Source organism: Lycium ferocissimum, chromosome 6 (assembly GCF_029784015.1).
Source record: "Lycium ferocissimum isolate CSIRO_LF1 chromosome 6, AGI_CSIRO_Lferr_CH_V1, whole genome shotgun sequence".
In the NCBI taxonomy this organism is placed as follows: Eukaryota; Viridiplantae; Streptophyta; class Magnoliopsida; order Solanales; family Solanaceae; genus Lycium; species Lycium ferocissimum.
The window spans coordinates 696281-708316 of NC_081347.1; the positions used below are offsets into that span (position 1 = coordinate 696281).

At 34.4% G+C, this 12036-nt stretch overlaps 1 protein-coding gene across 3 annotated transcripts; it reads left to right on the forward strand.

The window, feature by feature from the left end:
• The first annotated feature begins 1087 nt into the window (after positions 1 to 1087).
• Positions 1088 to 5742, forward strand: LOC132058793 (inositol transporter 4). 3 transcript variants are annotated; one of them, XM_059451140.1, is made up of 7 exons: positions 1088 to 1314; positions 2111 to 2263; positions 2838 to 2908; positions 2999 to 3334; positions 3432 to 3539; positions 3646 to 4257; positions 5044 to 5742. In XM_059451140.1, the coding sequence occupies exons 2-7, from the start codon at positions 2131 to 2133 to the stop codon at positions 5515 to 5517; spliced, it is 1734 nt and encodes a 577-aa protein (XP_059307123.1). In that variant the 5' UTR covers positions 1088 to 1314; positions 2111 to 2130; the 3' UTR covers positions 5518 to 5742. The 3 variants fall into 3 exon arrangements, with proteins under 3 accessions (XP_059307123.1, XP_059307124.1, XP_059307122.1); XM_059451141.1 differs by having other exon boundaries at positions 2124 to 2263; XM_059451139.1 differs by having other exon boundaries at positions 1089 to 1314; positions 2063 to 2263.
• The last annotated feature ends 6294 nt before the right edge of the window (positions 5743 to 12036 follow it).

Consider the following 12036-nt stretch of genomic DNA (forward strand, 5'->3'; position numbering starts at 1 on the left):
CCACCACGCTCCGTGGGATGGAACAAAGAAGACGAAGTGGGGCCTAGTTAATTTTTCTCCTCAATTTTGTGCTATTTACTCGCTGGTTTTTTTTTATTTGCCACGTCAGCCATTAAGGTGGTATTTAATTCATTTGAAAGTTGTTTAGGGGTGTATATAAACACCGGTAAAATTAAGTTGCTAAAGTGAGTTTTGGAGACAAGTTAAGGGGGGAATTTATGTCTTTTCTCTTAATTTTAATAAAAATTAAATTTGAATTTTAGAACTTATACTTATCTGGGTGATGAACAAATTGTGATATTCTAAGGAAAATATATAAACAGATAAGTGCACTTTTAATTAAATTGTTCTTTTTTTATTTTTTCCCAATAATAACGTCATAAAGTCATTAATTTTGGGCATCATAACCAATGCAAAAACAGTTTTCTAGTACCAGGTGCATTAAATTTGTTCTCAACGCTTATCCATGAGTAATAATTAATTTTTGGTTTTCGCCTTTTGTGTTGTGAACAATTATCAACTTTGTTACTTATCTTTTTCCCTTTGTTTGTTTCTGAAATTTTAGAAGGAAAAAAACTCATTTTTTCCTCCACTTATCTTGGGAACTCGCTGCGTTTAATAATAATAAAAAAACAATACTTTTATCCAATGATTTGAAATTAGTAAATTCCCATGAAATGTGCCCATAAATCAGGAATTTCTCAAAAAAGAAAATTACATAATTTCGGTATGTTCCATAAATTAAGACAAAATTTCCATCGTAGTAAGAACGCGCTACAAAACGGTTCAGATCCTAGTGTAATTATGAATTTTAAATTCTATAAAACGACTTTACGTGCAAGTAATTGAATTCTAAATATAAAATTGATAACTATTGAATGAATTTCGTAAGCGTTTGGGATAAACTTATTCGGTTTTGATCGAACTCGTAAGTTGCCTTCTAGCTCCGCCAATAAAACCGATTATTTTCCAACTTCCAAAGGATAAGGGACAGCTAGAATTTACTCCTAATTCTACATTTATTATAATTTAATATTACCATAAGTGAAATAAAAACATTTAAACTTCAAAATCTTGAAAGGATAAATATATAACAAAATCCTAATCAGATTTGACTAAAAATTCCTTTGATATCTTTTTCTTTTCTGACTTTGGTTACACGTGATATGTATCCACAACTTAACTCACTTTATATATCTTATTATTCTTATCGACAAAGTTGAAAAAAAGGTCGTGTGGGTGTGGACTCTCTTTCAAGAAAAAGACTAATGAAGTAGAAAAAATAGAGTGGCAGAGTTGACAACTTCACTTAAGGTACTGAATTTTTTTTAATTTTTTGTTGTATTCATAATCGGATTCTGCTTATTTTTGTTGTTCTAATTTTCAATCATAATTGTCATTGCTTTTTTTTTTTTTTTTTTTTTTTTTTTTTTGTGTGTGTGTGTGTTCTCATTCTGCTTATTTTTCTTGTTCTACGTCTCAATTCCAATTGTCATTGTTTTTTCTTTCCTTATAAATTTATTTGTATTTTTTTGGCATGGTCCCAATAGTGTAATTTACACCTTTTTTTTTTTTTTTAAATTCTGCATGATTGTATTTTTTTAATTATTTTCATAGGCATCCCTGTTTATTCTCTGTAATAAGTCTAAATAAGTGGATACTGAAATCTTGATTTAAGAAGAGAATCAAATGTTGCTTTTTTGTAATATATAAGAATAAAATAATAGAATTAGTGTTTGCTGTTTTTGCTTTGTTTGGATAAGTTGGAATATGAATGGTCTTAATCAGCATATGCATTGTACAAATTGCTGTTTTTTTGTGCTAAAGATTCTCATCTCCCCCCTCATAATCACATATCTTTCCTTGATTAATCAATTATCAGATCAAGAATCTTCTTTTTTTGGTCCTAGTGCTACTTTTTTGGCAATTTGTATTAGAGAATATATTTGATCTCTAGCAACTTGGATGAACTTTTATGTATTGGATAATATGTGATTTTTCTCTTGGGAAAAAAAAAAAGGAGTATTTAAAGGTGACTTGTTTGTTATTGCCTTATTGACAGGCAAGTTGCTGTAAAGATTTCTCTTGTGAATTCTCTTGAACATAGCAGGAAATTGATACAGGGATACTATGGAAGGTGGTCCTCACAAAGCCGATAAGACAGAGTTTACAGAATGCTGGAGAACATCATGGAAAAAGCCATACATTATGCGTCTCGCCTTTTCTGCTGGCATTGGAGGGCTGCTGTTTGGTTATGATACTGGTAAATGACAACTCCATTTAGTACTTTCTTGTTGTTAGAAGTCAAGAATTTCGCTAAAGTTGTTCAAGATTTAGTATATATATATATAAAAACGATATTTGACCTATATATAAAGTATAGTTTTCGTCGATGGGTGGTCTACGAAACACCCTTTATGTGATGTAGCTCCCCCCCGAGTTCAACATGTTGTAGAAACTGATCTTAGTCACTTGTGATAAGATGTAAATAATTGTTAAAGTGTAGTAAATTACTTGTGCCTTCTTTTAATTTTGGCTTAATGTGATTTTTCTTGAAAACAAGGTGTGATATCTGGTGCATTGCTTTATATTCAGGATGTAAATAACATATATGTATATAAAAAGTGATATTTGACTGAATACATTGTATAATTTTCCAGCGATGGGTGTTCAACTGAACACTCTTTATGGGCTGTATCCCCGCCCGTGTTTAGCACTTGCTACATTTGTTAATAAATCATTGAGATAAGATGTAAATAATTGTTAATTGTAGTATTGGTAAAGTTGCTTGTCTCTTCTTTTAATTAGTGGCTTAATGTGATTTTCTTGCAAACAAGGTGTGATATCTGGTGCATTGCTTTATATTCGGGATGACTTCAAATCTGTCGACAAGCATACTTGGTTGCAAGTAAGTGATTTACTCTGCTTTATATATTAAATCAATTTGATTATATCGTGAAAATGAAATAATTCGGAATGTTTCCTAATAACTATGCAGGAAACCATAGTTAGCATGGCGGTTGCAGGGGCGATTTTCGGGGCAGGATTTGGTGGGTGGTTGAATGACAAGTATGGTCGGAGAAAATCGATTCTTTTAGCAGATGTCTTGTTCTTTGTTGGTGCGATCGTCATGGCACTTGCTCCGGTACCTTGGGTGATAATTATTGGAAGAGTACTTGTTGGTTTAGGAGTTGGAATGGCTTCCATGACCTCACCACTTTATATCTCGGAAGCTTCCCCGGCTCGGATTAGAGGAGCTTTAGTCAGCACAAATGGTCTGCTAATTACAGGAGGACAGTTTCTTTCGTATCTTATCAACTTAGCATTTACCAGGGTAATAATACATGTTGAAACTCTTTTTGAACTTTTTTCGTCAATTTGAAATGTTCTTTTTCGAAATGTTTTAACTAATTTCTGTGCATCATGTTTAGACCAAAGGAACTTGGCGATGGATGCTTGGCGTAGCCGGTATTCCTGCTGTTATTCAATTTTTCCTAATGCTGTCCCTTCCCGAGTCACCTCGTTGGTTGTATAGAGCGGTACGCTGATTGTCTCTTTAATTTTCTCTTTTTAGCCTAAAGTTTGAAGGAATGTTCATCTAGTAGATTCTCTCTCACTGCCACTATTAGTTGACCTTTTCTGCAGAACAAGAAAGAGGAAGCTAAGGCTATCTTAGAGAAGATATATCCCGCTCATGAAGTTGAAGACGAGATGAAAGCTTTGGAGGCTTCCATTGAAACTGAGAAGGCGGATTTAGAGTTCCTCGGAGGTGGTATTTTTTCACAAGTCAAGAGTGCATGGAGCAACATCGTTGTTCGTCGGGGTCTCTATGCCGGTATTACAGTCCAGGTGGCACAACAGTTTGTCGGAATAAACACGGTCATGTATTACAGTCCTACAATTGTACAACTGGCTGGATTTGCTTCTAACAAGACAGCTTTAGCACTCTCGCTCATAACGTCTGGTCTCAATGCTGTGGGGTCCATTATCAGTATGTGCTTTGTTGACAGGTTTGGGAGGAGGAGGTTGATGATTGTTTCCATGTTTGGTATCATAACGTGCCTAGTCGTATTGTCTGTTCTCTTCATGCAAGCTTCTTCACACGCCCCACCAATTAGTGCTGTCGAATCCAATCACTTTGGATCGAATTCCACATGCTCGGCATTTCTAAAAGTTCCAAGCGCATCATCATGGAACTGTATGAGTTGCATACAGGCTTCCTCAGATTGTGCTTTCTGCTCTAATGGAGACAACAAAGTAAGTTTTGTTGACTTTGTCATTATACTTTGACGTTGTTATCTGTTTTCTGTTTCGTTTTGAATCCATATACAGTCAAAACTCACTATAACAACGTCGTGTGTTCCGATATATTTTGTTTTTTATAGTGAAATGTTGTTATAGAGATCTATAACACTCGCTCAATTCCAATATAAAAAAAAATTCTGACACTTTTTTTTGTGGTCCAAAATGAATGAATTTTCCAAAGTCCAAAGATGTATTAATTATTTTTTTCCAAAATTATGCTTCTCTTGAATGAGTTTTTCAACTATTTTACATTTTCTAGGAGTATAGTATTAAAGAAGGGAGTATTTTTCAAGACATGAATTGCACTAATTACAAAAGGGTAATATTGACAAATTACTCTTCGATTAATTTCTTTAATTAACTTTCCTAAAGCGTGTGCCATACCCCAAAAATTCATGTTTTTGGAATGGAGTGAGTATAACATAGATTGAAAGATCGGTTCCACGGAAAACATGGTTGTTGTAGTAAAATGTTATTATAGAGATTGTTATAGAGAGGTCTAACAATGTGCCCTTGCAAATATACAGAGTAAACTTCAGTTTGAAACATGAAATAAAGGTTTAGAATCCGACAATCCCAAACTCAAACCGGCCTACAAGTAGGCGGAACACTAAATCTTGCGTATGCCACAGTGTGTTTTGGTTTCCTCCTAATTGCGTTACTTTTTTATGCCAGACTTTTTGTTCTTGTTTTTCCGTCTATCTACTATTGATATTGACAGTAATTTTCTTTGATCAGTATCATCCCGGTGCATGCTTGGCTCTAAATGATAACGTTAAAGGTTTATGCCGATCAGAAAGACGTGAATGGTACACGAAAGGTTGTCCTAGCAAGTTCGGGTTCTTTGCAGTGATGCTTCTCGGATTGTACATCATATCATACTCTCCTGGTATGGGAACTGCTCCGTGGATTGTCAACTCCGAGATATACCCCTTAAGATACAGAGGCATTGGTGGTGGGATAGCGGCCGTCTCAAATTGGGTATCTAATCTTATCGTGAGCGAGTCGTTCTTGACATTAACCGAGGCTATTGGTTCTGCTGGTACATTTCTTCTATTTGCTGGATTCTCAACAATTGGCCTAATAGCCATATTCTTTCTGGTGCCTGAAACAAAAGGCTTGCAATTTGAGGAAGTTGAAAAGATGCTTGAGAAAGGCTATAAACCGAAATTGTTTCGCAAGAAAATGGAAGAAAAATCCGATGCGAGCTAAGTTTAAGTTCGTCCATAATCTTAATTAGTGTGACATTTTTACTGGTTATCTGTCTCTAATTGTCAGATTATGGCCAAAAAAATAAGTGTAAGTGAAAATCTTTGATATGTTTATACTGTAAGATGGTCAGAGAGTAGAATATCTTGGTGTTTCAATTAGAGATTTCAAAAATGTTCTTGACAGTCATATTGATTGTTCTAGCTTTTTTGTGTCCTATTGAGTACTGATCTCTATTCTTTATTTCTTTTGCTCTATATGGATTGAAAAAAGATCGATTTCTAATCTCTGAATGTCAATCTTGCATACGTCTAAGGTATAAAGACAAAAAGATTTATCTTTGACAGTTAATAAATCAAAATGAAGCTTACACTTTCGCGAAATCTTCACTGGTTGTCCCTTTTTGCGATAGCTATTTAGTAAATGATCCTTGTTTTATTTCTTTTAGAATTTATGGATCTTTTAAATCATGGCTTAAATATTTCTTTTGAGCAAACTAAAAATTTTAAGAAAACATTGGACCATGTTCTAAAATATTGTAAGTAATTATAAACTTTAGATGATAGTTTAATATTTTATTTGTCAGGTTGAGCAATATATGGACAAACATTAAAATTGAGTTTAAGGATAATATTTTAGGGCTATAATTGCACATCCTTAAAAATAAAGACAAATTAAATGGTGACCTAAAAATGTTACATTTGCGTGAATGAGCCGTTCCTTTAGAAACCAAATGCTTACAAATTAGCGAATTCCTACGGGTCGTTGGCACTTTTGTCACTATTTTGTGCTGGTCCTTAATTTTTGTCCTTCAAATGGGTTGATCTTCAGTTTTTGCCCTTCAAAATCGAAGTTATGCCTAGAGGCGTATAAGTTACGCATCATAATATTCAAACCATGCAAATTCCTACCACTTGCTTATACAACATTTTTTGTGCGAAAACCCGCTTTTTAAACAAAAAAATCACAAGGTAGAGTTACGCCTTTTGCGCATAAATTTGATTTTCAGCAGCCAGAGCTTACCAAACTCTAAGGACAAAAATTAAAGACTAGCCCATTTGAAGGGCAAACATTAAAGACCAGTCCATTTGAAGGACAAACCATGCAATTACTTCAATTCCTACCACTTTGTCTTGAACAACATTTTTTTGTGCGGAACGCCAATCTTCAAAATGACTTTTTGTATCAATCACAAAACAGGATTAAATTGAACCCCCAAGCCTTTTTTATTTTAGTCAAAATTTAAACAAAAAAATCGCATAAAATTGTTATTTACTAGAGTTTGGCGCGTATTTCATTTTTTTGAAATATAGTGAAATACAAGGAAATACACGGAAATACAAAATCCATAGAAGTTCGTATTTTTGAAATACCTCAAATACAAAATCTCTACCTAATCGTTCTCTTTCATTTAAATGGTAGTTTTTAAATCAACCTCCACGCAAGGTAGAGTTTTGCTCCATTCCAAACTTTTACAAATACAAAACAAAACTTTACCTTAAGGCAAAGTTTTGCCTTATACTTAAAGGAAAAACTCTACCTTAAGAAGAGGTTTGCATTAAGACAATTTTTTTATTCGTTTTATCAAACTTTGCAAAACTCCACAACTTAAGCCTAACTTTTGCCCGAATAGAGAGAAGAGATTCAACATTTTGAAACAACGAAACTTCCGACCTAGCTTTGAGTTTTAAGTGTGCGCCTTGCAATTTTTTTTTTGGTACTTCTTTCTTTTTCTTTGTCTTTGTTTGTAATTTTTCCTAATTTCTTTTGACCTCGTGTATTGGTCTTTTATCGCCGTAAATTCATTGGTAGGGATTGACCTTCAGCAACAAATTATTCAAATTCTAAAAATTCAAGTTTAGGAAAAAATTAAAGACCTTTCCACCAATTTGAGGGACAAAAGAGAGAGAGAGAAAAGAGAGAAGGGTGCCTTTGAAGGCCAATCATGCAAATGACCCCTTGAACAATGACTGCTATTGTATCAATCACAAAACAGGATTAAATTGATGGGCCAAAAGTCTGTTCAAGCCTATGGTTTTTATTTTGGGCCGGAATTTTAAGCCCTTATTGTCTATGAAGTCCTAGTGAAGCCTCGACGGGCTACATTTTCTGGGCCGTTCCGTCCAATTTAATGGGAGGAAATTGCACGTTTTATCCTTCAAATGGGTTGGTCTTTTATGTTTGTCATTCAAAATCGGGGCACAAGGTCTTTTATGCCAAGCGGGGCACAAGTTCTTAAATGTGAGGGGCATAAATTGTGGGATATTATGGAGTAAAAATACAAACTTATGCCACGTGAAAAAGTTATTTGCATTGAGAAGCAAAAATTAAAGAGCAGCATAAAATAGGACAAAAGTGCAAATGATCCATTTAATGCTTTTTTGTATTTGATTCTATAGAAGTCATTACAACAGCAACAACATACCCAATATAATCCTACATAGTAGGGTCTGAAGAGGGTAGAGTGTAGGTATACCTTACCCCTACCTTGGGAGATAGAGAGGTTATTTTCGATAGACTCTCGGCTCAAAAAAAGTATGTCAAAGCAGTCCAGAGAAGGAAATAACAAAAAATGAAGAGGCCATAACAAAATACTATTCTATAGAAGTCATTATTCAAGATAAAATGCTACAATTCGCTAATAGTCACTTTTCAGCTCTATAATTGAACAATAGCCAATGTCGTGAATTTCAAATGTAGTTATTAATTTTATTCATTTTGACTCGTCTAAATTCAGTTCAATTCACCGATTTAATATCTTTAATGGAAGCATATGCTTCTAGACTTAACATATTAATGAAATTTTCTCTTGTCTTAACATATTAATGAATTTTTTTGTACATATATTACCGTTAAGACCTTAAAACATTGAGGTTCGCAGAACTAACTATCCTATGGTTAAATCCGCCACTGTGACCACAAATCTATCGAGTTTTGTCCCCATTCTTCTTTTGATGTGATGAATTCCGAGCTTTATTCAAGACTTTGATCAACACCATACAAAGCACAATAATGTTCACTTTTTTTCTCTCAATAATATTTGGTATGCGATACTCATTAGTCAAACTAATTTGTTATGAGCCACGTAAAATCGTACTAAATGAAGTTGTTTCACTTGTATAGTCAACACCTCACAACTTAGACAATCAAACAAAAGCTTATTAGAAGAGCAAAAGGATATTGTTTTGTTAAATAAATGACAGAAAAATTGAAAGATATAGGAGGGAAAGACTGTCCCATCCAAACAGCAAGATAAATGCCAAGCTGTTGTGTTTATGCCAGCTAATGCATTTCATAAAAGGGACAATGGCTACTATTTTTTACCAAACCATGTAACCTGTTGTGGGGTATGGTGGCTGCCATTATTATTCATCATATATATAATCTCTGTGCAGCAGTAAAACTCTTTCTTTCTAGGACCTACCCAACACCACCGTCTATCCCCTTTGCCACAAAAAAAGTACTCTCAAGTAGGAGTGGGCGTTCGGTTTTATCAAACTTCGATTTGGCTATTTCGGGTTCGGTTTTTTGAAGGTGGACACCAAACACCGAACCAAACTAGTTCGGTTATTTCGGTTTCGGTTTTTTAAAGTTCGATTCGGTTCGGTTTCGGTTTTTTCAATTCGGTTTTTTTAATATAATATTAGAAGCGATTTCATTGACACTAATTCATATTCTCAAAAGCAATAAAGCATAAAACCGATAAATTGAAATCAAAATCAAACAAACAGTGATACACAGAATGTAAAACTATAATCATGACATAGGATTACTAGTGTTATATACATACCGTAAGAATAATTTAGAAAACACATAAAGGACATACATTAATCCTAAAGAGACATCCTAGTTACCTTTCTTTGTTAAGGATATTTGATTTTTTCAATTGAAGTGAAAACTTAGGGATACAAATGCAAAAGAGGACTTACTACAATTGGGTTTTTTTTGCTTTAAACTTAATGGGCCTGGACTATTTTAATTTTTTTGGGTAATGTATTAAATTTAGGTGCGCGTTCCGTTTTATCAAACTTCGGTTCGGCTATTTCGGTTTCGGTTTTCTAACGATGGACACCAAACACCAAACCAAACTAGTTCGGTTTGGTTCGGTTTGTTGAAGTTTCGGTTCGGTTCAGTTCGATTTTTCGATTTTCGGTATTTATGCCCAGCCCTACTCTCAAGTCCTAATAGTTACTCCTGGATATGTTGTTTAATGATAATTTCTTTTTATCTATTCAAGTCATGGTGGAGAAAATTATGTTGTACGGTGGGAAGCACACATAAGTTTGTATGAGTACCATCATTATCCAAAAAAACATAAATATCTGCTTTTAAACCCACAATTTTAAAAGTATAGCGAGTTCAGTAAAAGAATTAAAAAAATTGAACCAATTAAATTAAAATTCTGAATCCGTCTTTAAGATATACAAGAACTATCCCATGCTTTTAACTTCTTTGGACATTTCATTTTTCATGTTAGCTCCTCCCATACCTCAATGGTAGAGCTGCATATCGGGTGGTTCGGTTCGGGTTTGAAAGTTATCAGTTAAACTTATCGGTTATCGGTTTATAGACATGTTAAATCGTTAAAGCACCGTTAAGATATCACACGAAATTTTTTCAAGAACAAAGAACCCATCTTCAAAGCAGAATCAGAAATGAATTAACGAGATGCGAAATGAATAAAGTAGCTACAAATGAAAGCGCCTGTAGCAGTTAGCTATAAAAATGTACCATTCAAAGAAATCAATTGCAGCTTTGCTCCATCACAACTCACAAGGCGCTATTAGCCTACTGGTAAGCAAGTGTTAACTTGGTGGCAAGGCTGTGGATCGATTTCGATCAATTGGAGCCATGCCAAAAAGATTACTTCTATTCCTTAGTCCCGATGTTCATGACTAGAACTTTATCAGACTATTGAGGCATCTTAGTCCTTAGACTCATTGTGCAAACACTCCTTGCACCTACATTCACACTTACAAGCGATGGTGATTATATAATATACCAAGTTCTTCTTTAGGTAACAGAAATCATCCACAAAGTTAAATCGAAAAGCATATCTAGCTATAATAGGCATAGTAATTATATATGGAAGGGTTATATGGAAAGCCGGACAGTGGACTCCACAAATTATATACAAAAGGTTATATACGGAAGGGTATAATTGTAATTATATAAATGGTTATCGGGTTATCGGTTCACTCGTTAACAAAAGTGGTGAACCCGAGACCGGAACCGATACTCCAATAACTAGAGAACACCACCCGATACCCGAATCAATAACCCATTAACCCGAACCATTAATCCAATAATCTAATTATCGGTTCGAGTTATTGGTTTAACCGTTAACATGCACAACCCTACTCAATGGCTATGGAAGTGTAAAACAAATTAATAGCACATGTGACCACAAAACCTATGAGGATAAGATCTCTTAATTGATATGGCTTAATTGTTATGTTTATACCCACGTTGGCATTACAAGATTTTCATAAACCAAAGAAGTTCTACATACTCTATGCAATTTCATTCTATGCAGGCATGGCCACTTACAGCAAAAAAAGCATTGACCTTCCAAACAAATAGCTACCACAGTAGTCTCCAGTAAGGCGACCGGAACTACCCCTTAGTAGATAATTTACTGTCTAAGAAAAGATTGCATCAATAACGAGTGTAAGTTTTTGGCGAACGGAATTACTCGATACCTGCATTAGTGAAAAGTAGGAGGTATCCCGTAAAATTAGTCAAGATGCGAGCAGACTAACATGAAGGTTATAAAAAATCAACAAGTTTAATTAGCAAAGATCTCTTTCATATCAGAGATGCCAGGACTTGAGAACAAAATAAACAATGATTTCCAAATACAAGAGAGGGACACATAGCACATGAAGGAAAAAAGCTAAAAAGGTCACAGCCCAATTTGATTAATGAAGGGTTCAATAGAGTTTTGGTGTATTCAAGAAATGCATGAAATAAAGGGGTCAAAGGTTGGAGGACCAAAAAATGGTTGGCTAACCAACGAGTCCGGAACCAAATGGCCCCCCAAAAAAACATTTTGAACCAAAATACCCCAACAAAAAAAATATTACCAAATTACCTTTAGCGCAGTAATTTACTGCGCTATAGTGTGCCTCTTTTTTTTTTTTTTTTTTTTTTCCGGCCCTTGTGGTTAACCCTTGTTTCATTACACTTTTTAACGTACTTTGACCATAGATTAATCATGTTTCGGGACCCCGGAACTTCAATATTTTATAGAGAACCCTACCTATTTTTGTGCGATTAATAAGGTAGGGTCAATACATCAAGGATACACAAAAGTTCGGATGGCCGTTTTAGTGGTTGAAAAGTGCTCGAACGCCATTTTCATATAACTGCTCGGTGCCATTAGCTTGAAGTTCTTTACGAATACTTAAACTTGTTCATTAATAATTAATCAAAAGTTAGTCAAAATGGCAACATTCATACAAAAAAAAAAAAAAACTTAATTAAATTGCATAATTCATAACCTTGAGTAGATGAAAATAC